This window comes from Microcebus murinus, chromosome 18 (genome assembly GCF_040939455.1).
Source record: "Microcebus murinus isolate Inina chromosome 18, M.murinus_Inina_mat1.0, whole genome shotgun sequence".
Lineage (NCBI taxonomy): Eukaryota > Metazoa > Chordata > Mammalia > Primates > Cheirogaleidae > Microcebus > Microcebus murinus.
The window spans coordinates 25,056,562-25,083,627 of record NC_134121.1 but is presented as its reverse complement, the minus strand read 5'-3'; the positions used below and the strand labels follow the sequence as shown (position 1 = coordinate 25,083,627).

General features: G+C 57.1%; 2 protein-coding genes across 2 annotated transcripts in view; one reads left to right on the top strand and one right to left on the bottom strand.

The window, feature by feature from the left end:
• ASIC2 (acid sensing ion channel subunit 2) overlaps positions 1-13,284 on the top strand; it is a 251,986-nt gene extending 238,702 nt beyond the window's left edge. Inside the window, exons 5-10 of the mRNA XM_012791177.3 lie at positions 1,261-1,317; positions 3,179-3,332; positions 5,238-5,329; positions 8,774-8,853; positions 10,412-10,480; positions 12,261-13,284. Coding sequence (XP_012646631.1) covers positions 1,261-1,317; positions 3,179-3,332; positions 5,238-5,329; positions 8,774-8,853; positions 10,412-10,480; positions 12,261-12,362 — 554 coding nt within the window. The 3' untranslated portion in view covers positions 12,363-13,284. The remainder of the gene's footprint in view (positions 1-1,260; positions 1,318-3,178; positions 3,333-5,237; positions 5,330-8,773; positions 8,854-10,411; positions 10,481-12,260) is intronic.
• Positions 13,285-21,255: 7,971 nt separating this feature from the next.
• On the bottom strand, positions 21,256-26,665 carry SPACA3 (sperm acrosome associated 3). Its single transcript, XM_012791593.3, has 5 exons — positions 26,303-26,665; positions 22,855-23,144; positions 22,028-22,186; positions 21,554-21,632; positions 21,256-21,432 (listed from the first exon to the last, which is right to left on the bottom strand). The coding sequence occupies exons 2-5, from the start codon at positions 23,039-23,041 to the stop codon at positions 21,366-21,368; spliced, it is 492 nt and encodes a 163-aa protein (XP_012647047.2). The 5' UTR covers positions 23,042-23,144; positions 26,303-26,665; the 3' UTR covers positions 21,256-21,365.
• Positions 26,666-27,066: the final 401 nt, after the last annotated feature.

Genomic DNA, 27,066 nt, shown 5'->3' with positions numbered 1-27,066 from the left:
AAAATTTGCATTATTTTTAGTAATAGTAATAATAAAATTACCTGGGCTTCCTGAAACAGCAGTCCCCGACCTTTTTGGTACCAGGGACCGGTTTCATGGAAGACAATTTTCCCATAGATGGTGGGGGAAGGAGGGAGGGGAGGCGGAACTCAAGCGGTGATTCATGCGATGGGGAGCAGCTGTAAATACAGATGAAGCTTCGCTGGCTTGCCCGCTGCTCACCTCCTGCTGTGCAGCCTGGTTCCTAAGTTTCATGGAAGACAATTTTTCCACGGAAGGGCGGGTGCATTGTGGAGCTTGGGTGGTGATGCACGGCCCAGTTCCTAACGGGAAGGTGGGGACCACAGTTAGAAGACAGAGCGATAAGGCAAACATATCACTTAATCTGTTGTTATTGGAAAGGAGGAAGCCTATCAGCTCTTCTGCTCTGAAAAAGGCTTTTGGGAAAATGTACGGAAAAGACATTATGGTCGACTTTAACTTTAGTACTTGGTTAAATTAAAAAAAAAAAAAAACGAATCCCAGGTTTCTACGGAGAGAGCCCCGGGAGGAGAACCCAGCCCTGGTCAATACTACTCGCCTGAAGCTCGGACTGAACCACCAGCCAGTGCAGTTTCCCCTGCTGAAAGCTGAGCCAAAGGCAAACAGCAGAGGTTTTCATCATTCCACCCATGACGCTGTTCTTGACATCTCAATAAGTAATGTGGAATTAAGAGCAGAGAGATGAGAAAACACACAGCTACCCTTGCTCATAGGCAGCGTGTTCAAAGCCTGCCTCCGTCACTGCCAGCTTTGGTGTCCTGGGAAGGCGGGACGCATAAGCCCCAAATCTCTCATGGGGAAAACAGATATTGTATTTCCTCCTTGAAAGTGTACCCGTGTGGGTTAAAGGAGAGGATGGTAGCCCAGGCTTACAAAGTGCTTACCGCCACTGCCCCAATCTCAATCCTCAAGACAAAGCTCCCCTGTCACCCACAGGAGCTGGCTGGACCTACAGAGCCACCTGGGAGGAGTTAGCCAGGCTGATGCTACCGTCCCCTGCTCAGGGAGGTGAGCGGCCTGCCCAAGCTCACAGAGCAGAGCAGAGCAGAGCTCAACCTCCTGGCTCGGGTACCCTCTGGTCCGTGGCTCTGTCTGACTGTCCACTGGCAGGCTGCTGAGCACCAGGAGGCACTCGAGTCCCCAAGCCCAGGCACGGGGGGTGTTGGTGACACGAATGTCCCTGCCTGAGTAACTCTCCTGTGTGTTTCTTCTTTGCAGGGGATGCCCCTTTCTGTACCCCTGAGCAGCACAAGGAGTGTGCAGAGCCTGCCCTAGGTGAGCACTGTGGAGGAGGAAGGAATGATGGGGCCAGGGGCCTGAGACTGAGGTCATGGAAGTCATCTGGGAGGGAGGAGGAGGATGGGTGGAAGAAGGAACGGAGGGGGAAGAGAGGAAAGAGGCTGGGCAGAATGGAGGGGCAGGAGAGGGAGATGGAGAGGAGGAGGAAGAGATGGGTGGGAGGGGATTGGTGCAAGGGACGAGGGCTGGAAAAGCGACTGGAGGAGGGAAAGGAGGTGGAGATGGAGGAGTGGATTTCAGCGGGAACAGAGGATGCTAAGGAATGCAGGGGAGAGGATAAAGATGCAGAGAGGATGGACAATTGAGCTTGGCGACACCACCCCTCCCACACTCTGGTGGAGTCCACAGGGGGAGGCCGAGGTGATTCCAAAGCAGCCACCTCTCTCCCATGCTCTGTTGAGCCCAGGGAGGTGAGGGAAGGCGGGGCAGGTGAGGCCAGGTTTGCATCCCACCTGTGCGAATGGAAGGCATAGAGCGCACCAGCCCTCCTCTCCAGAGGCCTGCTGGCTGTTTGCTGGTTAGAACAACTCCTCGGTTCCCCAGCTGGAAAACCGCCCGGGAGGGAGCTCGCACAAACAAGCCGCAGCCCCAGAGCTGGACCCATCCTACGTGCCTGCCTCCCTCCAGACCCCCGGGAAATGGTTTGTCATCAAGGGAAGCAGAGAGAATTTTTAAACGACGTGCACTCCAGTTTGTTCAGCAGCCAAGCTCGCTGGAGCTAAGTGGGGCAGCGCTGGCCTCAGGCCTAGATGTGGCCGGGAGGACGAGAGAGGGGAGGCCGGGCCGAGAGGAGATGGGGTGACTTCCGGTGTGTGCAAAGACTCCACAAAACCCAAGGGGTGCCAGAAACACGGAGATGGCTGGAGGGATGTAGGAGGGAGGTGTTAAAGAAAAAGCTATTCCTACGCTTGCAAAAACGATAGGCAGACTTTACTCGGGGCTCCTGCAACAGGTGTGAAAGAGAGACAGGGCTCCACTCAGATGACAGCAGAGACAGCTGGGAAGCCACAGCCGTGGGGCAGGAGGAAGGGTCAGTAGATGGGAAACCACCCAGAGGCGTGGTTTCATCCATGGTGGGGATTCCTGCTAGACTGACTCAGGAACCTCGCTGAGGGCAGGCCAGCTGACCAGGTATCTAGGGTGGTGGGTTCTCGCTACACTGACTTCAGCAGGATTCGTGCTAAAACCGGGCTAGGCAGGCAAGGACGGAGGCCAAGGTGGAGGCCTAGTTGAGAAGAAGGCTGAGATCAGCCTCACTAAAGTCTGATGGAGGAGGGCTCTGCCCTCTGTCTTTGTCAGGGGGAATTGATGCATTAAACCCCTTCATCTAACTGGAAGAAGAGAGGAGCAGGAGAGAGAGTTCCAGGTGCTGGAGGTTGCCTGCAGGGAAAGGAATTGAGGACCTCGGCCTACATCCCAGCCCAGCAGGCAGAGGAGGTGGGCCCTGGGACTCCCAGAGGGAAAACCACAAAACCCTGGGTTTCAGCTGAAAGGGTCTCCCATGTCTGCTCTGGTGGTGGCCCATTCTGTGGATGAGAAAACTGAGGCTGGAAGCAGAGAAGAGAGTCCTGGGGAGTTGAGGGGGCCAGGACTCCCTTGGAGCCCGTTCTCCAAAAGTGGTGACATTTCAACAATTTTTAAAAAGTGTCATGGCAGTAAAAGGAAGGAGAAGGAAAACAAGCAGCAAAACTACAGCAAAAGCCCAGTTCCCCTGTCTCCACCACCCCTGTGCCTCGCTTTCCCAGGACCAGCACCTCCTCCCCATCACCTCTCTAGCTCTCCTGGCCCAGAGTTCGGGTCCCAACACCTGCCTAAGCCCCTCCCCTCTCCCCTGCAGGTCTGCTGGCGGAAAAGGACAGCAATTACTGTCTCTGCAGGACGCCCTGCAACCTGACCCGCTACAACAAAGAGCTCTCCATGGTGAAGATCCCCAGCAAGACGTCAGCCAAGTACCTGGAGAAGAAATTCAATAAATCAGAAAAATATATCTCGTAAGTTTCATGGGCATAAGGGGCCTGGGGGGATGGGGCTGGGAAATGGCTCAGGAGGAAACTGGGGGGCATTGGAGGGGGAAGCCAAAGGTAAGCAGTTCGTTCAACTCAGAAGACAAAGATGAGCAACATACAACCCTGCCCTTGATTTTGCTGTCTGTCGGGAGACAAGCCATGCAACGGAATGCCCTGTGGGGTGAGGTTGGCTATAAGAGCAATGCACACAGTGAGAGAGAGCCACAGGTCCACTGCAGCTTGCGTGGGTGGTAAGGCCAGGGCCAGCTTCGGAGATTTCTCAAGGGATGTAGAGGAGTTTCCCAGGCAGGCCTCGCACATTCTGTTCCCTCTGCCTGGAATGCTTTCCCCCCACCCCCACTCTCGACCTAACTTTTTTTTTTTTCTCAATAAGCAGATCTCCATTTAAATGTCGTCTCCTCCTCAGACAGCTAGATTAGGTCCCCTCCTGTCACTGTTCTCTCAAAGCTCTCTGGTGTTTTCCTTTATAACACCAGAGTGTGGGATTCGACCTTCACGTTGTGTTTCCTTGTTTGTGATCTGCCCGCCCGGCTAGATTGCAAAGAGAAACCTCTCCTTTTCTTTTCCCCTGCTCTGTCTACCTAGTACTAATGGAGCGTCTGTCACAGAGTTGGCACTCGAAAGATACGTTCTAACAGAATAAAGGAAGGAGTGGCGTGGGAGAAGAAGGTGGCCCAAGCCCGGGCTCGGCAGAGAGAATCGGCCCAGGACAGACGAGAGAGCGTCCTAGGGGGAGGGGGACATGGGAGGGGGACGTGTCAGAGCAGGAGGGTCTCGCAGGCTGGGCCGGGCGGGGTGTGCGGGGTGCAGGGGGTGGGCTTTACCCTGAGAGAGCAGGGAGCCTCCGAAGAGCTTCCAGAGGAGAGCGACAGTCCCAAATCCCTATTTCAGACCACTGCTCTCCAGCTGGGCGGACGTTCTGCCATGGCTGGGATGCGTCTCACATGGTGGCCGCTAGGCACATGTGGCTGCTGAGCATTTGAAATGCAGCCCGGCGACTGTGGATCTGAACTGTAATTGCATTTAATCTGAGTCAGCTCCGGCCTTAGAAAGCTCCTTCAGGCGCTGCGTAGAAGACAAGACGGGTGGGACGCCAGATGGGGAGAAGGGAGGCTGTTAGGAGGCAGTCGCGGCCAACCAGGCAAGAGGTGGCGAGTCTTTGAACGGCTCCCCAGCCGCTCCCTCCTGCCAGCACAGTCCCCGGACTCCATCCTGGGATTGCTTCTGGCTCAGTGGGTGGAGAACAAGGGACTGTGAGGGCGTCGTGAGCAACGTTGAAGGCAACGGGACTCGTGGGAGACGCCAGGCCCCGCTGCTTGGCAGACACTGTGCAGGCAGGAGGGACTTTCACTGCCAAGACGCGTCTCAGTGACACACCCACCCAAAGGAGCAAAGGGAGCCGTGCGCTCCTGCCAGAAACACTCCCTACCCCACCCCAGCCAGGCATAGGTTCGCTCGCTGAAAACCTCCCCTGGCTTTGGCAACGGACTCTGCAATGCCTGCCAGGGACAGGGCCTCCCACCGGTACCGACCCGGGAAAGAATTGCGGGGTGGTCTCAGGGGCCTGCCCTTTGGGGGCTCAGAGACCCGGAAGCCTGGCAGGACTCCTGGAAAGGTGCAAAGATGGGGAGGAGAGCTAGAAATAAGGGACACAGGGGGGCAGCTGACGTAGGTCCCCAGCCTTGGACTGGGACTCAGGACTCTTGGTTTCAAGCTCCAGCCCTGCTGCTGACCAGCCCTGACTCTGGGCGAGTCGCCTCCCTTCCAGGGCCTCCGTCCCTCCACCTTGCCATGGGCAAGCTGACTTAGATGTCCCCTGTGAGTGCCGGTGGTTCCAACCATGCCTGGTCCATGTCTCTCCCTCTGCAGGGAGAACATCCTTGTTCTGGATATATTTTTCGAAGCTCTCAATTACGAGACAATTGAACAGAAGAAGGCGTACGAAGTCGCTGCCTTACTCGGTAAGTTGGGGTGCCGTTGCACAAGTTTCTACACCCCGAGGAGGGTTGGGGGGAGGGAGGATGGGCGCTGGGCGGGAAGGCAGCCGAAAGGAAGATACGTGGCTTCCTGAGGAATCTAGTCTCTTAATTTCTTAATTACTCCCTCCTTCCTTGCTCCTGTCCCAGAATGGGAAGAAAGAACCCCAGTGTGGAGGAGATTTCAGGTCCCGTTCATTCCCCACTCTAGGCCTCCATTTCCCTGTCTACGCAAGGGGAGGGTGAGCTTAAAGGTCTCTCAGGGCTGTTCCAGCCCTGCCCTCTGGGATTCCATGGTCGTCTGCCCCGGCTGGAGTCAGAATCCAGAGCCATGAGGGAGGCAGGAAGGAGCGGTCAGGGAAGGAAGGAGGGAAGGTGGTCCCCAGCCAGGGCCCCAACGGAGCTCACCTGGAAAGCATTGAGAAGGCCAGGTGTTGCCCCCAGGACTCACAGTCCCTTGTCAAATGCAAATGAAGGGCCACTTCCCCAGGCACCCACAAACCCACCTGCGGCCCACACAAGTCCCCGTGAGTTCCCATCGGCACATAATGGACACGAGGAGCTCACTTCAACCCTGCCCCCCGCCCAGCCGCACACTCTCAAGACCCCTGAGAGAGGACAGTTAAAGGACCTGCCCCTCAAGCCCTTCTCCCAGCTCCCACTCACTCTCGGGAAAGGATCTGGAAAGGATCTGACTCTTGGGCCCTGCAAAGAGAAACAGCTGTTGTCCCCGTGACCCAGCTGAACCAGGAGCAAGGGGGGAGGGGAGGGGCAGGTGCCTTCTCCCTGCATGCATAAAGGGAAGGACTGGCTTTCAATCCAAGGGCCGCTGCACACCAGCTGTGAGAATATGGGCAAGTGGCTTCACCTTGCTGAACCTCAGGTCCCTCATCTGCAAAATGGGTTCAGTAAAACCCACTTGGATGAGTTTGTTGTGATGGTTAAGTGTGATAAAGCCCCTAGCCCAGAGAGGGTCCACACATGGTAGCTTCTGGCACCTGGACAGTTTCCATGCCAGGGACCCACGGCCCAGCTGGTGTGTCCGGGTGCTGTTTGAGCATTTCCGCACCCCCTCCCGGAGGCTGGGGAATGGCCCATAGCTCAGTCCCAGCTGAGTTAAGGCGGCTGGCACTCAGCCTCAGAGGTCACTGTGGACAAAGCCACCGATCCCTGCCCTGGGTCCCACGGCAGAGGTCACATAACGGAGATATAGGCCCGCCACCCACCCTGCCACCTGCCCTGTGCTGCTCTGACCTTCACTTCCTAAAGGGGACTCGGGATGCCGCTCCCCCACCCTCCCCCAGCACAGACCCGCAGTGAGCCTCTCCCTGATGCACATACACGCCGCGCAAGGAGGGCCCGGGCTCAGAATCTGTCATATCTGCATCAGATGTGAGGATGAGCTCGTTCCCAGCATCTTGTTCCCACCCAGAATAGCCGGCCGAGGCGACCGTGCTGCCATCTGGACTTCCTGTGATGAGAGCGTGCGCGGCGGCACACACGCTCAGCCGGCGGGCCCCGCTCTCAGCACCTCGTGGCCATTGTCACCTCCCGCCGTCAACGCTCGTGCACACTCGTGGGCACTCACGCCGCCCGTGGTGCACCCCACGCCAGCCTGCACGCACAAGCACCACACCTGCGGGCCCGTAGGCCACGCACACGGAGGCACTTACACAGCCCCACGTGCCGGTCACACAGCTACGGAGACACACGCGTGTGCACACACGCCTAGGCAGACAGGCTGCACGTCTACACACTCGCACGCCCAGAACGTATACCCACCCAACACGCGCCCATATCACACACTGCACGCTCAGGCACACTCTGGACACCTGCACGAACCCACGCTCACACACACACACTCAGCGTGCCTACCCTAGACAGAGACAACCGCCCATATAAAACCAGCGACAGCCAGGTGTCTGCCTGCTTCTGGACAGATACAGGTATGCACAGCCCAGGCCCTGGCGCGGACCCCTCCGTCTGCCACTACCGACTCACACTGCACGCGTGTACAAACACGCCCCTCACACCCAGCTTGCACATCTGTAAGAACACACTCCCCTAGCAGCCTCCATTGAAGACATTAGTAGTGAGGGCGGCGAAGGAGGAGAGGAAGAAGGGGAGCCACTCTGAGCCCAGCACAGGGGCTCACGGGAAGAGCCAGCCCCTCCCCCTCATCTCCGCTGTTCCCTGGGGGTGTGGTGCTGGCCCCACCCAGCCACGGCAGGGGACGGGGGCACAGGTCTCCCCACCGGAGAGTTCTCAGACCAAGAGGTCAACCTGGCGTCTCCATAGAACTGTACCCCCACCCCGAACCACCCGCCCCTCTCTCCAGAGACTGACACTTCTAGACATCAGAGCTGGAAAGAGGTCCACAGTCTACCTCCTGCAACCTCCTCCCAACCGCCACCGCCACCAAATATCCTTTGGAGGCAAAGCTACTGAGATCAGGGTTCATCAAAGCCACACACCAACCATGGTCACTCAGAGCCCTGCCTGACCACGCTGCCTCTGAGGCATAGCCTCTTGAGCTTTGGGGGATCAGAACTCCTTTGAGAATCTGGTAATAGTTATGGGCTCTCCCGCTGCAAGTTCCAGGTGCACACACGTTTCGCATTCAATTTCAGGAGGGTCTCCAACCATCTGAAGCCCTCCCAGGAAAGTGGTTCTCAAACTCTGGTGGGACATATACACACACACAGGGAAGTTAAAAATTCTGACATCCAGGCCCCAACCCCAGAGATCCTGATCCTACAGGCCTAAGGTGTATCCAGGCGTCAGCACTGGTTGCAAGTCTCCCGGGAGAGTTTGATGCAGAGGGATCTGAAGACAAATCCAGAAAAACTTCTACCAAGGGGCCCATACACCCCAAGATAAGAACCTTGGCTCTAGAAAGAGTCCAAGTTGAACATCTACCTTTGGGTAGGGGAGTTAGGAGACACCTATGACCTTATCCCAAGAGCAGAGGTGGCCCTGGGGGCCATACCACGAATGGATAGGGGAGGGGCATCTATGGTGCCATTGATCCCAAGACCCCCCCTTCACCCAGGGCACCTGTCACAAGCGTCTCAGGCTAGACGGAGACCTTGCCCAGGGCCACACCTACCCAGTGTCTGTATTCCCAGCATGGAGCTGAAGCAGGATGCAGTCAGCGTGGTTCTGAGTGTAAGGGAACAACCCCAGTCCCCCTGTGGGTTGCCACATGGGTTCCACGCCCCTCCAGCAAGCAGCTTAGTCCTCACCCCTCCAGGTGCTGGGAAACACCAGCTCTCAGAACTGCCAAGGCCTGGCCTCTGTGCGACAAGGCCCCCGCTCCCCGCAGAGGGGGACCCATCGGAAGGTCTGGTGTCCGTCTCGGTCTCCTCACCCCTTCCCGGAAGCTGTGTGAGTGAAACAACCTCTCTGGTCTCTTCCCTCTCTCCCCAGGTGATATCGGAGGCCAGATGGGACTGTTTATTGGTGCTAGTATCCTCACAATACTAGAGCTCTTTGATTACATCTATGAGGTAAGATCTGGGGCTGCTCACGGCAAACGGCCACAGGCTGGAGCCCTTGTCCTGCCCTGTGTTGGGAACGGCGGCACAGGGGAGATGGTGGCCTCTGTCTACCCAGGGCCTGCTGTCTCCTGTCTGCCAACATCGTTGATCACCGAATCCTAGGCACGGGGGTGCGGGGAGACTTGAGGGGGGTTGGATGTAAAAGAAACGGAAGCCATGGGCCTATCCTCAGGGAGCCAGAATAGCAATAGCGGTGCTGTCTACACTGGCAGGGAGGGGAGGGGAGGGGTGAGAAGAAAGGGGTGAGCCCCTGGGGGGCCAGCTCTGAGCCCCTCCCACACCAGGGAGGGAGGTGGTGGCTTCCTACACGGGCATGTCCACACCTGCACACGCTCACACCATGCACACACCTGCCTCTAGGTGGCCTGTCACCTGAGTAGTGTCTTCTGTGGCCCAGCCAGGCTTCCGGAAGGGGCATTTACCAGCGATCAACGCCGAGCAAGCAGACAGCTGGGCATGCCAGCCGCTCCTGGCTGCTAACGGTCTGGGGACATGTCTCCCTCCAAAGGCAGCTGGAACTAAACCCCTAGAAGCTTCTCAGACAACAGACAGCAGCTCCTGGCACTGAGAGTCCCCGGGGTTCTGTCGGTCTTCCCGCCTGCGTCTCCCCCCGGGAATGAGCCTGGGGGTGGGTCTGCCCCAGCCTCTGTCCCCACCCGTGTTCGCATGGAGGCCTCGTCCCCCTGACTGTGAGATGGCCGATGCCCTTTGCTCCCCAGTGTGCCCCCCTGAACAAGGCAGGGGTTCCAGAATTGCTAAGGGGTGCCCAGACCTATGAAGTCCCCCCGGACCTCCTGAGTCCAAGCACAGCAAACGGCAGCCTGCAGGCCAGTGTCCTGCCCCCCAGAGAGGGCTGTGTGTGACCAGAAGCCACTGGGAATCGCGACAGGGTGGTGCCCTATGACCAGGGTCTTCGGGAGGGTCTCATCCCTCTCAGCACAGTGACCCCAAACCCGAATCAGGTCCCACGGCCAGATTTCATTCTGCTTTGCTTATTCATTTTGGGGAAAAGCTGTACGAAGTTATGGCAACTGAATCACACCAGGTAACATGTTTAAGAACTCGCCTTTATTGCTGGGAATAAAATGTTATGAGCTCAGGCATGTCCTGAGCTTGGGAACTGTGCAGTCGTCAGGCCTAGAAGGTGGATAATAATCTTGTCCCCTCAGCCTAGCCTTGGAAAGGGGGTTCTGGGCTGCTGCTGGGGACAGACAGGGAGCTGGCCACGCCAGCACATGCCACTTAGCTACGCTCTCCAGCCACAGAGACAGTAGTGCAGGCTGCAAGACAGGGCCCTTTGTTACCTCTTCCAAGATCTATCTCCTGCAACAAAATCCCATTTCTGCCAAAAGGCTGGACTGAGACAGATGGGCACCCGGAGCTGGCTGCTGGGCTGCGTTAGTGCCACGGCTCATCCAGCCGCAGCCCAGCCACGCTGAGTGCAGGGAGGTCCCTCTGCAATTGCACCACCCTCCGCCTGACCAACCCCTTCCTGCTTCTCTTGCAGCTGATCAAAGAGAAGCTATTAGACCTGCTTGGCAAAGAGGAGGATGAAGGGAGCCCTGACGAGAACGTGGTAAGAGCGCTCGTTAAGTGAAAGCTGTTCTGCTGCTCTGGCTTGCACAGGCAATATGGAACCAGATGTGGGGGCCAGGCAGGAAGGGTGTGACTCGCTGCACACCTTTCCATGGTTTGGGACACCTTGTCCGTTCCCAAATCCAAGGACACTCCAACTGAGCCCTCCAGGCTGTCTCTGAGACCCATCCCAAAGGCAAGTGGTCGGTAAGCCATGGATGCAACTGGGACCATGAGATGCTTCCAAGAGTAGGTGCTGCCTGGCCCAATCCAGCTTCTCCTAGGCCAGGGGCTGCTCCCCTCATCTCATGGCTTGGAGGAAACAAGAGCGGCTCCATGTAGGTCTACTCCCTTATTCCCCAGGAGTGGCAAAATGCAAGCAGGGCTGTAACTGGCACTCGATCCCATTTGAAGGGGACATACACTGAAAGCCCCTTCAAATTGGTAGTAGCAACAATATCCATTATAGCTACTGATGACTGTATGCCTAGTACGTGTCAGGCACTGTCAGGCGTTTTGTACTTGAGGCAGTGGAAGTCCAGAGACCAAAGTCACACAGCTGGGGAGAGTCAGAGCTGGAGTCCAAGCAGCCTGACCCCTGCCCCACTCTGCCTCTCCTTCCTGTAGCCAGAGAGGCAGAACCCTTATGGCCGTCCACCACTCTCCTTCCCAAACTCAGTCCACAGCTGGGCTCAGATCTTGGCTGACTGATGGCAGGTATCCCCGGCTTCCCCTGTCCCCAAGAGTGTCCCCCAAATCCGCACCTTCAGCCCTGGGAGACCTGTGCCTGCTGAGTGGCAGCTGCCTGCTTAAAGCCACCAAATCCAAACTGGACCCAAGCTGCTTCCCCACTACAGGCTCCCATTTCTGTCTCAGACGCTGTCTTTCTACCCGGCTACAAATCTTGCCATGACTCTCTGGCCCCCTGCAACCTCTGGTGAACACAAGACAGATTCCGTTCAGGGGGAGGGCAGTGTGGAAGGGGCCCGAGCTCTGGTCTCAGCTGGCCTGGCTGGATCTCGGGGCCCTGCTTCCCAGCTGTGTGCCTGGGGGGGGCGGGGCCGGGGGGGCTGCCTCACCTCCCTGAGCATCTGCACCAGATCAGCCCTCAGAGGGTACATGTGAGGGAGTGTAATCACGCCTGTAGGGCAGTCAGCTCAGTGCCTGGACTGTAGTAAGTGCTAAGTGGTCCCCTGCCCACCCCCATGGTCCCTCCTTCCCTCAGGGGGGTCTCAGAGTCATAGCCTCGCCTCCACTCCGTTCCCCTCCTCCGGCTCTGCCCCATCCAGTCTCCACTGAGTTCTTGGTGCAGCCTCCCGGCTGGTGTCCCACTCCCATCCACCGCAGCCTGGAAGCCACTCTGAAGATTCAGCCCTGCTCAGGGACCCCAACTACCGTTCCCTGGGGCCAGCTCTGCTTCTGACCTTCAGGGGCTTCCACCCTTCCTGCTCGGCCCTAGCGATTGGAGCTCCCTGCCCCAGGCCTAGCTACAGGCTGCACCTGCCCCACCAAAGCCTCGTGGGAGGCCCCCAAGGGAGAGTGCAGGACTCAGGGCCACCCCACCCCAAGGCTAGAGACCACTCAGCTGTGGGTCCGGGAAGCCCACTAGCTGCTGCACCTAGGTGGGCAATGGTAATGCCTCAAAATCTGCTGCAAACCAGCACATCAGATGCCTGGGACAGGAGCACACGCCCCAGGGCCCAGGCGGGACAGCCGGTGGCATCGTGATGAATGTTTGCCGAATGAATAATGACCCCCGCCCACCTTCCCTCTCCCTCCAGAGCACTTGTGACACGATGCCAAACCACTCTGAAACCATCAGCCACACTGTGAATGTGCCCCTGCAGACGGCCCTGGGGACCTTGGAGGAGATCGCCTGCTGACACCCCTCGGGCTGCCCAGCATCCCCCAAACAGACCTTGAGGCCCAAGACCCAGGGCAGGGGACAGCACGCTCAGGTGGGACGGCCCCCGGCGTTGGAAAGAAGCAAGAGCCCCCTATGCACACATTGCAAACTAGCTGCCAAAACCTCGCTCCGGCCACACCTGTCACGGTGCGTCCTTGGGCCCCCGCCGTGCGTCCCTCTTAGGAGAGATGAGTCACACTCTGGAACTGTCCGAGAACCAACCTGCCATCACATCTCACTGCCAGATGTACAAAGCACCTGCATGCTCAGACCTCTCACAGCTCCACCTCCGTGTCCGTCTGTACATGACGTCCCTCCACGCGGCTCCCGGCCTCTGCGCTGCTGCCCGTGCAGCGGGGACCCGGTTCCAGCTCCAAAGTCACCACGAGGCCACGCTGGAACCAGAACTGCACAGCCGAGAGGGAGACCGCGGGACCCTCTGCTACATTCAGTCCTTGTGTAGTTTGTGAAGGTTCTTCACCTGCCCACAAACCCCTTTCCCCCAGCCCGAGCTGGCCCGCGGTGGCCCAAGGTGACCCGAGTCCAGCCTCCCTCCCGCCCCAGCGTCTGTGACAGTGGCACGGCACGGCGGCCAGGGTGACCCCGGCGTTATCTCCGCGGTGCCCGTGTCCTCCTTCTCTCCCTGTGCCACAGCTTGTACAGTCTGATTCTTCTCACTTGGGGGGCTTTTTATGTTTGTCCGTTGGAGATCTGTTTTGCTTTGTTTTACGCTTTTCGGTTTTCGATGTTCTGAGGTTCGATTTGGTTTTTCCATTTTCTCTGGCGTTTATTTATTCGTGCTTCAAATCACAGTCATATTAAAAGCTGGTCTTGTGGACATGGCTGGGTCATTTCTGCCTTCTCTCCACATCCACGTCCCCCCCCTCCCAAGGACTCAGGGGAGGGCTGGACCCGCCAGGTCAAAAAAAACACCGTGGCAGATGATATGTATGTAAACTTTTGTGCAGCGACGCCTACCTTTACAAAATGTGCACGCTCTATATTTGTATTCTATTCTAAATGTGCGGAAACAGTCGGTCACAGCCACGTAAATGCTACAAGACCCGCTGACACGCCCCGGCCCCCATTCTGAAGGATGCTGCCCTAGACCACAGGCACGCAGCCTGGGGAGCGCCCCCCAGATCTGGACACTGCAAAGCCCCCCCTCCCCCCGCGCACCCCTCTGTGCTTCTGCCTGCTGCCCTGACTCCTGCTGACCCTGTCAGCGAATCTGGGCTGGACTCAGGCCCCAGCACAGCCACCTCGCACACCCCGGCCTTTCTGACCTTCTCACAACCCCACCTCCCCACCCCCAGCAAACCAACCGGCTCTGTCCCTCCCGAGGTCACCTTTGCACTCTGCCCTGCCCCCCCCCCATGACTCCTGAGAGGAGGGCTGGGCGGGACAGGAGGGTGGGAGGGTCCCATAGAGGAGAAGAGGCAGGGTGTGCCCTTTGAAGCCACCACGTGCAGAGAGAGCTTCTCGCTCAGGCAGAGTCCTTTCCCTGTGGCACCGTTGTGCTATCTCCACGACACCTCCTCCAGCCTAGCCTGTGACCTCCCTACCGCTCCCCCTCTCAGAGTCTCCCCCAAGGCCTGATGTGGCTGTGCCCTCCCCCCACCCCATGCACAGACACATGGAAAGCACTGGCTGGACCAGGGATTCGGGGTCTGGTCCCTGCTCTGCCATCCAGCCCCCTCTACCTGTCTGTCTGTCTGTCTGTCTGTCTGTCTGTCTCTCTTCACAACCCGCTAACACAAGGAAAAGTTATTTCTCCAACGTGACAAATCAAAGAGAGTCTTGCACCAGGAGTTGGGAGCCCTGGCCCCACGACCTTCTCCTCTCAGTAGCTGGATGACAGTGGCTGAGACCCTGCCCCTCTCTGGGCTCAGATCCCCCAGTTTCAGGATGAAGCTGCTACCCTCCCGTGCACGGGGAAGATGCAGGGCCAGACGGTCCCCTGAGGCCCCTCCATACTCGAAGCGCTGAGACAGCACTGCCTCCCCGGCAGGTGGGCCTAGTCCCCCAGAACTCACACACAGGCGGGGACTCCAGAAGGCAGCAGGGACAGTGCACCCCTGTGCCGCCCCCTCCCAAGCTTTCCCTGAGCTGGGGCTGCCCAAGCTGTCAGCACAGTTGACAGGGTTTTAATTCCTAGAAGCAGAGGGCGAAGTTGCTGGAAACGGCCCTGTTTTATGTTCTATCACTGCCACAGCAAATGGTCACCACCTTAGTGGCTTAAAGCAACACAAATGTATGCTGTTTCCGTTCTGAAGGCTGAAAGTCTTACACGGGTCTCGTTGGGCTAAAATCTAAGTGTCAGCAAGGCTGTGTTTCTTCCTTTATAGGAGAATCCATGTCCTTGCATTTTCCAGCATCTAGAGTTTGCCCGCACGCCTTGGCTTGTGGCCGCATCCTCTATCTCCAAAGCCAGCCGTGAAGGCTCGGGTCCTTGTCACATCACAGCACTGCCCTTCTTCTGTAGCCGAGTCTCCCTCTGGCCCTGAGTCCTCTCCCACTGCCCTCTTCCATGTGTAAGGGACCCTTGTGATGACATTGGACCCACCGCATAATCCCGGATAATCTCTCCCTCTCAAGGTTGTTATTATTAATAGCTCGATCTCATCTTCAAGGTCTCTTTTACCATGTGAGGTCACATCCCCAGGGAAGAGGATGGGGACGTCTTTGGGGGCCGGTATTCTGCCTTCGTGAGCTCTTGCACCAGACAGCCTGATGCTGTCATTATCCAAGTGAGCAAAGCCACGAGAGGAGAGGAGAGACAGGCTGGGGCTCACACGGTCAGTTAGCGGCAGGGCCAAGGTTATACCTCTGAGCTCCCAGGCTCACGGTTCCACTGTAGACCCACCAAGGTGGCTCCCTTAAAGCAAGAAGGACTGAAAGTGATCGTTTTTCCAGACTCTGCCGCCAGGGCATGGAAGCCCCTCTCCTGAGACAAACCCACTCCCGGCTGCATCAGGCTGGCAAATGTCTTGCTGGGACTGAGACTGTCGGGTGCAGGACAGCAGGGATCCGAGGGTGGCCTCGAACTCTTCCTATCAAGAACAGGAACCAAATTAACTGTCTACTTGGTTAGTTGGGAGGCCCTTTGAGGCTTCCGCCTTGCTCCAATTTAGCAACTTCATAAATTTTTTAAAAATCTATAGCATAAGTTGCAGTTTGAACTGCTTCATTGGATTTCTGGCTTCCTTCTCAGGAAAAAAAAATTTTTTTTTAGATCAATTTGTGATGGCGCAAAGAATTTTTGAACATGTTTGGACTGCTTCTGGGCTCACTCAGGCGTGTGCGCCCACTGATTTGGGGATTCGGGTCTTGTTCAGCTCAGACCAGGTCTATATTCATCACCTATTTAAAGAAAAAAAAAATAGAAAATCCAAGAGAGAAAATCAATAGTCAGCTACTGATTATTAATTGGGTGTTAACAAAAGACACAGTCCAAATTCCAAGGAGTGATGGGGCGTTTTTTATTATCGTCACCTCAAACAAGCAGCTGCATGTGCAGTCACTTCCTTAGCAGGGACTTGGAGGGACAGAGGTGGCTCAGGGATGTGTCACGTTATCAGGATTGTCCCAAACGATGACACGAAGGCCACGAAGTTTGGAACAGGCACACGGCCAAAGCACAAGGTTGAATTTCCAGGGACCTCAGAGCGTCAGATGAATCAATTGATTTTTAATAATGAATTGATGCGGTGGCTCACGCCTGTAATCCTAGCACTCTGGGAGGCCGAGGCGGGCGGATCGCTCGAGGTCAGGAGTTCAAAACCAGCCTGAGCAAGAGCAAGACCCCGTCTCTACTATAAATAGAAAGAAATTAATTGGCCAACTAATATATACAGAAAAAATTAGCCGGGCATGGTGGTGCATGCCTGTAGTCCCAGCTACTTGGGAGGCTGAGGCAGGAGGATTGCTTGAGCCCAGGAGTTTGAGGTTGCTGTGAGCTAGGCTGACGCCATGGCACTCTAGCCTGGGCAACAAAGGGAGACTCTGTCTCAAAAAATAAATAAATGTAAATAAAAAAAGAATAATAATGAATTGATGGCACAGGACCCCAGAAACAGGCTTGGCGAGGTGTGCCGCCGTCGCGGAGAGCACAAGGATGGAGCCTTTCCGTGCCAGGGCACGGAGCCGGCTGCCTGCGCACTGTCGCTTTGTTTTTCTTGGCAGAGAGAGGCCGGAGTTATTTTATTTTCCTCTTTCCAGCTTGAAGCTAATTTTATGGGAGGTTTAACCATGAACACGCCTTGTGGGGAGTTTGCAGGGCCGTAAGCGCTGATCGCGGGGAGACCGGAGTCCGCAGAGGGTCTCCGGAGGGAGGCTGTTGGCGAGCCTGGAAGGAGGAGGTTGGAGGCAGGACCCGCCCGCAGGGCTGATCCTGGAGGGTCACATGTTCCCGCAGGTAAAGCTCAGCTCAACACACCTGAGCCCAGAGGCCCAAGGAAAACCTCTTCCTCCACAAGCTCAGAGAGTCCAGCTCCATTTTGAGAATCGAATTCTGCACAGAGCTGAGGGCCTCCATGAGGTCCCCAGGAATCTCACGATCCCGACAAAGAAACCGGGTGCTCAGAGAGGGCGAGGAATTTGAGGCTGTGCTGAGAGGCTGGGAGTCTCAGAAGAGCGGGGGGAGAGGCGTTAGCTCAGTGAGTCCACCCTTGGCTTGGGAGACGTCTCCATAAACTCTTGGGGAGCAAGGAAGAGCTTGAAGGACGTTAGCCGTGGCACTGTTCTCAGCATGGGGACCAGGACCTTCATCCTTGGCACCTGCGTACCTCTCGGTGGCCGTTTAGGACATTTCCCCCTCACTGCTTTGCTTGCGTCCCCTGAACCTATGAACAGTCCCCTGCACTGCCCTTCTCCCATCCCCCGGGCGTGGCACGTGCTGCTCTCTCGTTCCCCTCCACTGGAAAGCTCAGATGCATCTTTTGTAGTCACCTGTACTTGTCAGTGTTCCCTGCTCAGATTACAAACCCTTTGAGGGCGAGTGACAGACGGTCAACCCACACTAGTCCGATGACTGGTGGACCTGTGCTCTGCGCTCATCCAGTGATCCCCCTCCTTCCTTCCCCCGCCCCCTCCCCAGCTGTGCCAGAGAGCCTGTCCCCCGTGGCCCTGTGGCTGTGCAGAGCGGCTCGGGGCTGTCAGGGCTGGCCTCCTGTAAAACACTGACTTTTAATCTTGTTTGGATCTCTGGCTCTCTTAAAAATAAGGTGAAAGCTGTGAACTCTGTCCTCAGAAAAAAAAATGCACATGGTCACATAGATATGCATAACATTTTACATGCAATTTTAGGGTTAGGGTTATGGACTCCGGGGGCCCATTTGCGAGCCTCCAAGGCACCCACCAGTGTTAGGCAGAGTCACCCTATCTAGAAAGTGCTAAACGATCCTGCAAAAGAACACGCCAGTACCACAAAGAGCTACCAACATTTCTTCTCCCAAAATGACACAAGGACTATCATTTTTCAATTTACATCAAGGAAAAGAAAAGATAGGATTTGATCGATTTCAAGGTTTTTTTCCTCCCATCAGTTTTATGGACCTTTGGTACCTGCCACCCGCAACCCGTGTGCTAGCGTGTTCTCACAGATGGCAACGTGAGTGAGCAGGCAGGAATGAATAGGAACGGGAGGGCTTGGAAATATGGTCTCATGAAATTGTCTTATGCATGTGAATGGTTTGAGGGCTGAGGAGACCTGTGTACACAAAAGGCGACCGGAGCACCTACTTTGCAGACATCCCCACGGCCTGGTTCTTAAAGAACGTGGCCACTGGGTCCCCTGCACCTGGAAAGTGTATGCACAATGTCCTCTGGCTGCCACTAAGCCTCTGAACACACCCTCCTGGTGACACCTCATTTGTCTCTGAGCAGGGCTACAGTGGTGGGGGGGAGAGGTTAAAAACTGCCCACCCCCAGCTGTGAGTGATGCTTTGGGACGGGAATTTGGGTGTCTTATTTCCTTGAAGCTCTCTCTGCACCATGCCTCTGAAGGAAGGGGCTCATTTGGCTAAATTATCACCATGATGGGCCATTTGTCTTTAGTGTCATTCGGACTTTTGTGGCTTCTTTTCAAATGGAGTTATGGCCAAGCTAAAATAGGCTCAGTACAAAGTGATTGGTGGACACTGAAGCACACCCAGCTCAACCAGGCTTAGCGGTAGGACGGGTCAAGAAAGAGCTGGAAGAAGACATCCCACCACCAGGCTTGGGTCTCCGCCGCAAATCCATCACTCCATGAGCATCTTCTAAGTGCCAGGCACTGTGCTAGGCACTGGGAATTCATATATCAAAAAGACAGAGAGTCTAGTTGGGCAACAGACAGGTACACAAACACCTGAGCAGCAAGAGCTACAAAGGTGCCCAAGACACCTGGGCCTGTCTGGCTGCCTGAGCTGGAGCGGGTATTGCCTGAAGCCTTGAGCGCTAGGTAGACGTTACCAAGCAGGCAATTTGGCAGAGTAACTACCTGAGACAAGGCCTGACTGAAGAGAAAGGAATAGCCACTCAAAGATCTGAGGAAATGGCATCAAGGAAGACTAGATAGCACGTGCAAAGGCCCTGTGGTACAAACCATTTGTTGCACCCAAAGGACAAAGTTTATTAACTGGAGTGTGATGAGTGAGAGGGAGAACATTAGGTGATTGCGAAAAGGTCTAAAGCAGCATGCTACTCTCTGGGAACTGACTGCCAGAAGCAGAAACCAGCTCAGCCAAAGTTTCCGAATCATTGAGAGATGAATCTGTAGTGGTCAGCTGAGCCTTGGTCATGAAGGATCCTGTATACCAAGCCAAGGAACTTGAACTCAAAGGTGAGAAAAGCCACTGGAACCAGGATGCGGGGCAGACACGAGACAGAAAGCTCACCCTGAGGGAGGAGGCGGCTTGGTGGCATGGTGAGGACCAAGGTTAGAGGCAAGGACACTCTTAGGAAACCACTGCCATTGTCCCAGGGAAGAGGCATGAGGGTTTGAATCAAAGCAGCTGTATTCAAGTAGGAAAGGAGGGGCAGTCTCCCGAGACAGTCAGAAGGTAAAACAGGCAGGGCTCACGGCAAACGGGAAGTGGGGTGAGACGGTGATGGAGGCAGGGAGACAGCAGGACGTGGCCTGGGTACTCTAAGCACCTGACACTGCACCCAGGAGCGGGGCCTGCAGCCCCTCCGGCTGCACTTCCAGGTGTGCCTGCGCACGCTCTAGCCGCCCCACGGGAGGGTGTGGTCAGGGCGCTGTCCCCTCATTCTCCTCCGTCTCCCCCTGCTCCGGGCATCCACCCAAGAGCTGAATGGAACTCGGGCGACAAGGACGGCAGGAGTCTGGAGTTGAAGTAGAGCCACGACTCATCCAAGAACGGATGGGATAGGAGGGTCTCTGGCCGGTGGCCATAACAACAGCCCCTCAGCAAAGCGCAGTGAGGGCGCACCTGCAGTCCTGCGACCCGAGCCTGCTTCCGTGTCTGCAGAATGGCGATCGCCATGGTCCCTACAGTCCCAGCATACTGTAGGGACCAGTTGAGACCCTGTTCCAGGGTCAGATGAGATACTGCCTGGCACAGGGTGGGCTCGCAGTGCTTGCTTTAGCATTTAAGAGAGAGCAGCTTCCCCCAGCTCTGAGTGAATGGAGCCTTAGTCAGGGAAGCCCCGCCCCCAGCAGCGGCCTTCCCCACCGGCCATTCATATGAGCGGCTCTCGAGTCTTGTCATCACCTTGACCAGACCCACAGTGGAAGGAGACCGGCCTGCGTCACCAGTGGTGCACGCCCGGCGCCCGCCTGGCGCCTGCTGACCCAGTGGTATTCAGAGACGACAGTTAGCAAGAGGGGCAGGGGGCCCCGACATTGTTGCCCCCTCCCTAGGAGTCACCAGCCATGTCTCAACCAACAAAAGTTCAGTACTTGCAACATTCTTTGAATCTACAAACCGAATGCAGGGCTCAGCCCTCTCACACGTCACCCTGTCACCTTGGCGGCTGCTTTTGGCACCCCATCCACTGTGGTCCTGAGACTCCGCCCATCTTCCTTCCTCCTTTGGGCACCCTCCTTCCAGGAAGGCAGAGAACTGTACTGGTCCTGCAGATTGCTACCTGAAAGTACTGACACCTCCTACCCCAGCCCCCAGCCCCCAGCCTCCTAGCAGTAATGAGCAGTGTGCGGTGACTTCCTAACCCAGGGAGTGGCCCCACCATCTCCATCAGCCACACTTGGATTTCCTGCCGCGAGAGGGCACTGGAGAGCAGGCGAGAGGTGAAGCGGAAGTCCTTGGCGTTCCTCCCTGTGCACCACCCCAGGGTGGCAGGAGTATGCGGTCAGCAGCCACCAGCGGGACGGCCAAGGCACCGTGGCCACCATCTGCAGCCAGAGCTGCAGAGAATAAGGGTCCCAAGGACCCTCCTCAACAAGCCAGGGTACACAACACCAGACTCAGCTACGTTTGCTAAGTAAAATATAGACACCCGGTTAAATCTGAATTTCAGATATACCACAGATGATTTTTAATACAAGAATGTCCCATGCTATAATTTGGAAATACTTACACTTAAAATTGCTTATTATATATTCAAAAGTCTAATTTAACTAGGGCATCTTGTTTCTGTTGTTTGCGTTTTATTTATTTGTTTTGCCAAATCTGGCAACCCTAGACTGAAACTCTGCCAGGTGTGGGCAAAAACGGCAGTGATTTCCCCCTACCCACCCCCACCCCACCCCCAGCCCCAGAACACGAGGAATGGAAGCAAGACTTTTTGTGGTCAGCTTTTTAGAGTTCACCTGAAGCCCAGCCCAGGTGGACAGGTGAGGTGAGGAAGCACTGAGGCGCTTGTGCTCCGACAGGCACCTGCAAACACACGGAGAGCAGAGACCCACGTTAACGTTAAACTATACTTTATTACTTGACTCGTCTTCCCACACCTGGGTCGAAAACCAAACCGCATTTCCCAGCCTGCTGGGTCCGGTCCGGTCCATGCAGAGAGGATCCTAGAGGTCACAGCCATCCACCCAGTCCGCAAGGTCCTTGCCCTGGCAGTGATGCCTCCAGGCCTCCCTGGGGAGGATAGCAGTGAAGAGGAGAGACCACATCAGCTGCGGTCGCCGGTCACTGCTCAGAGAGCAGGAGGGAGACCAGGCCTGGCCACACCACCTGGGCTCCAGCCCAAGTCACTTACCAGGAGCCCATACCCAGAGGCTCTTGGACTATCTTCATGGCACAGATAACAGTGTCCTTGAGGTCAGAACTCAACAAATCTGGGTGGGAGGCCAGGGAAACACACAATGAGGGGACAGGGAGCAGACCCGGGTATCTAGAGGGTCTTGGTCTCACGCACCCACACCCTCCTGGACCCTAAATCCAATCCCATCCCCACCACTCCAGAAGCACAGGCGCCATCCCCCTAGCCCTCTCCCCCTCCATCAGACCCCGTCCCCCTCCATTCCTACAGGGCTAAGGCCAGTCTCCCATCTGGGACCCCAAATCGAGTCCATGGAGGACCCACCCTCATCACCCCCACCCCGCCGTCTCCCTCTCCTCGTTGTTGGGGGACCCCCACTCAGAGATAAAAGTGGGGGCCAACTAAACTGGGGAAGAAGCAAAGGCTGGTGCAGGGGCCCAAGCCCAGCCAGCCCCGGGCCCGCCCGGCTACCAGAGCAGTACATCCGGCACCGGTTGATGGCCTGCGGGGTGAGGTTTTTGCACCACTTCCGGCTGTTGATCTGGAAGATGCCGTTGTTGGTGCTTCCGTCGGCCTCGTGGTCCACCGCGGCCGTGTTGAAGCCGCTGGTGAAATAAGCGAGGCAGACCCCTGGCGGGCAGAGCACAGGCCGGGTCAGGACCCAGCACTCGACGGGGGTCTCACGAGTCGGCTCCACCAGCCTCACCTGCGCCGGGGTGACCCGGGCAGGCGGCCCCACTGGAGGAGGCTCCGAGGGGCACAGTGACTTGCCCAGGGTCACACACGGCTACCGAGCAGCAGGGCTAGGCCTGGGCCTGCGGCCCCTGACCCGGGCTGGCGGCCTCCCCGCTTCCGCATTGCTCAGCACATAGCAGGGCCCAGCGAGTGTGTTGAGCGAGTTTACAAGAGGCAAGGTCAGGAAGACACAGGTGGGGCCTGTGCAGGGGGCGGGACTAGAGAGAAAATGAGTCCAGAGGTGCCTGTACTTCACTGACAGCTATGAGAAGCTGCCACCAGCTTGAAAAGTTTGGTACTACTGATTTTTTTCAGTTTGCCTTTTCTAAATTTCAGTAGGAGTGTCTGATCCTCGTGACCACGAGTGAGTCTAGGGTACTAAGCTGTTCGGGGGGAGGACAAAGGGGTGACTCCAGCCTGGCCGCTTGGCGCCCTTTGTGCGTGGCTCAGTGCTGGGCCCAGATAACCCCATGTTACAGATGAGCTAAGGGGAAGAAAAGCCACGCCCCGTGCATGAAGACGAAAGGAGGGTGGGCATGGGGAGGAGGGACAGGAGTGCTCACATTCGGCCAGGCTGTACCCCCGGTAGCCGTCCAGACCGTAGTCCTGTAGCTCTCTGGCCAGCTCGCAGCGGCTGAAGACCTTGGCTTCGCTGGAGGGGAGCAGGCAGCTGAGCAGAAGGGCGAGGGCCAGCAGCGCGATGGCAGGCAGGCACGGCCGCCTCCCGGGAGCCCCGCTCCTGGCTTCCATGCGGGCGGTGCACGCAGAGCCCCTGCCACTCTGGCTCCGAGCCGAGCTTTGGGGTGGCAGGCGGCTCACCAGCCCGGGGGGGTCCACTCACAGACGGCTACTCCTGGGGAGAAGAAGGGACGGCCCTGAGCACACCCCTGGGAGCAGGACGAGGTGGTGGGCAGAAGACCAGCTGCAGCAGTGCCTGTCTGGCATCCCGGAGCTCCACGCCCCCAAGGCCCCGGAGAGGGGTCCCCGAGACCAGCCTCTCTCCTTCCCCATCCTGCTTCTCACCACCCCGGCCCAGAGGAGGGGAAAAAACGGAGAAAACTAACCTATTTTGAGCTCCATACTACAAGCTAGACATTATTTAGTCCTGAGGCCCAAGATTTTGCAACTGAGCGGGGGCAAAGTTTGGGTTAGAGCCAACGTTACCTGAATCCAGAGCCCCACTACGGAATGGCCATGAGCAGATGTTCCCAGAGGGGATGGGCCGAGCGCTGTCATCAGGGTAGACCCGTCCCTCAGCCCGACTGCCAAGGCCTCCCTTCTGGCACTGAGCCTCCATCTCCTGACCCTAACTGAAGCAAGGTCCCCGCAAAGCGGGGGGGGGCCCCGTAGCCCTCCCCAGTGGAAGCTGATCTTCTCTGCACGCAAGGCCCCGAGGCAGCCCTGACCACCCCTTCTAGACCACAGCCCTGCAAATGCCCCTTTGCTCCCTGGAAGCCCACCCGTCCTGTCTGGTTTGGTCGTTGGCTCTATCACCGGCTGTGGGCCAGTCCCCGGTACCACGGGGACATTCGCACCTGGTTGCCTTGGCCTCAGGGCTCCTCCACCTCCACGCCGTCTCAGCCACCCACGCCCATGTCTTTGTCGTCCCTGCATTTTGTCATCATTTTTCCACCCCTGCAACCTTCTAGTGTCTCTCTGCCTGTGACGTGTCTCCCCACGTCTCTCATGACCTCTGCCCCTCCATACCTGCTCTCCCCCTTCACAGAGGCGAAGGGTGAACATGAAAGGTCACATGACCCTGTACAGGGTGTCCCTGGTCTCCAACCCCCACGGGACCTGGAATGTCATGAGTCTGACAGGGGGGCAAAGGGCATGGCTTTGCAGCAAGACTTGGGTTTGAAGCCCCCTCTGCTCCTTGCTACGTCTCTGACTTTGGACGCTCTCTAAGCTTCATTTCTTCACGTACACAACGAGGACATTAATAACACCTGCCTCGTACAATTGTTGCAAGAATAAACGAGAGAAGGCGTGGGGAGCACTTAGCTCTTTGCACTAAAAATAGGTCAGCTGTTATTTCCATCATGAACTACAACTAGCACTAGCACTGACGCTTGTCTCGGGCCGGCTTTCTCTCTCCATCTCCCTCGGAGGGAGCTCAAAACCCCCCTGATCGTCCTCGAGCACCTCGCCCCCCACCCTGTCCCAGCCCTTCGCCCCCAGAAGATGACCTCACCTCCTGCTGCACTGAGGCAAGCAAGGTGATCGCGGGTGGAATGTCTCCCTTTCTGTCTTAGCCCCATCCCGCTGGCCAGCTCGTCAGCAGCCCCGTCTCCACCCCCAGCGTGAGGATGCGGGGCCTCCACCTGTGTCCAGACCTGCCCCTTCCCATCTCCACACCTTGTCCCCTCGTCGTCCCCTCCCTCCCAGCACCAGCGGGGCCTCTCCTCGGCCTGCTCCCCCGGCCTCTGCACGCACAGGACACGCTGGAGTCTCCAGTCCCACAACGCCGCCCCTTGATGGAGAGCCCCTGGTCCACCTGTGCCCACCCGTCCCGCCCTCTCTTCTCATCCACACTCCTGGGGGAAAGCTGCCACTTCCGCCCTGCCCCGTTTGTTTTCCAACCCAGGGAAATCGGCTGCCCCAGCACCACCCCCCTCTGGAAACCACTCTGCTCCGTCCAGTAGACCCCGGCCAGTTCCTAGGAGCTCTCAACAGGAATTCACACTGTCGCCCGCCGCCCTTATTGAAACACTTGCTTCTCTTGGGCTCCACGGGGCTCCCCTCCTCCCTCTCTGGCTATTTCTCCTCATCCTCCTTTGTGGAAGCCAATTCTGCCCAGGCCGGGAATGCTGATGTGTGTTCCAGGCCTTTCCACCCTGAGCCCCCTCCTCTTCCACATGGGGAAGCCCTCTGGGCAGGCCTGCTGTTGCCACCACCTGCAGGCCGATGACCTCCTATCGCATTGTCCCCAGAGACCTCAGAGGCAGCTGCATCCTGGGCACTGTCACCTGCTGTCCCACAGCCACCTCAAACTGAGCACCTCTAAACATAACCAACGTTCACACCAAAATCTGCTGTCCCCGTGTCTCTCCTTTCTTGGTTTAGAACATTACGGGCCGGCCATTCACCCAAACTGGAACACGGAGGCCACCCCTCACCCCTCCTTCTTCACCTCCACGGGGCCGTCACCCACCCCCAGCCAACCAAGCCCCGAGCCCCGCGGATTCTGCCTTCCCTCCCAGAGCACCATCTTTTCCTAAGCTCCAGCCACCAACACGGCTTCCCTTACGGTCTTCTTGCACCCTCTTCCAAACGATCCCATGCACGTGCATCGGAACGGGCGTTCTAAACAAAAAGCCTGGCCCTGCGACAGCCTCTGGTGCCCTAATCACTGCTCCCATCCTGACACAGCCCTGCCAACCCCTCCCTCACTCCCACTTTGGGGCCCAGCAACACCACGCTGCCAGTCGTCGCGATGACTCTGCTATCTAGAACATTCATTGTCTCCTTTCCTCTACTCGGTAACTCTCACTCATGCTTCAAGGGCCGCATCAGAAGTGGGGCCCCCAGCAAGACCCCTCTGGCCGGCCACTGCCCCCGACAATCCCGCAGTGCCCGATCTTCCACCCTCCTCTGTCACTCTCGTCTGTAATGGAGTCAGTCCTTCCCACTGCAAGGTGAACTCCCCAAGAACAGAGGCCCGGTCTTGTCTGTCTGCTTATCCTGAGAGTCAAGCCAGGAGCAGTGGCTGCTTCTTAAACCGAAGTCCTGAGAAGGCGTGACAAGGACAGGAGCCCTTCTCATCAACGCGAGGGGAGGCGGAGGGAGGGGAACAACCTCCTCGTCGAGTTCTTAAAATCCGCAGGCACCGTGCCAGGCCTTTTCTAGAGGTGCTCTAACTTAATCGCATCTAATCCTCTCAACAATTCAGGGCAGTGGGATTAATAGCCCTAATTTGTAGAGGAAGAAACCAAGTGGACTGCTGCACAGTGACTGGTTTTGATTTTTTTTTTTTTTTTTATAGTAAAGTGACTTAAAAGTAATTCTAACCTGAGTATTTCACAGCAGGAGTTCAAGGAGCCTGGTCTGGTGATTCCGAGATCAGAGAAGGTCTCTCTCCCTCTCCCCCTCGCTCTCTCAGCTCATCGTTCTCCCAGGCCAGGACACCCCTCCTCTCTGACCACCGCCTGGCCTTTCCATGCGCCTCTCTGGCCAGACCACCCCAGGGCCTTGGTTGACAGTGCAGGAGGGAGGGCAGGGAGGGGGCTCACTGATCAGGGGTGCTCCCCACCAGGGCTGCGGTGGTGGCGGCAAAGGCAGCAGCAGCCGTGGCCCCAAACCCTGCTTCCGCTCAGGACGCCCCCCACGACACTGCCAGGGCCCCAGACACCCAGTATGAAGAGAATGATGGGGAGGAGCAGGCTCCAGACCGACCTAGGGCCTTCTAGAACTCCAGCTCTGTGAGCTCACCTTCCAGCAACACTCTACCGCCGAGCTTTGACTGAGCCCCTCCATTTCAGGTTCCCCGGGGCAAATTAGGAGGATCTCATCCCAACCCTCTTGCAGTCTCACATGCACACACACGCGCACACACACACTACTTTGAGGGACGACTGTCCCCTTCCCAACGAGTCCTTCTAATGGTCGTGCAGGGATGGTGGCAGGTGCCCAACTGCCTCCCCCAGCAGCCCATCTCATCGTTGAGCTCCTTTGACTGCCAGAAAGTTCTTCTTCCTCAATGCTGAGCCACCAACCCTCTCTCTGCCTGGATGATGACTGCCCCAGTGTGGACAGGACAAAGGTTACGCTATTGA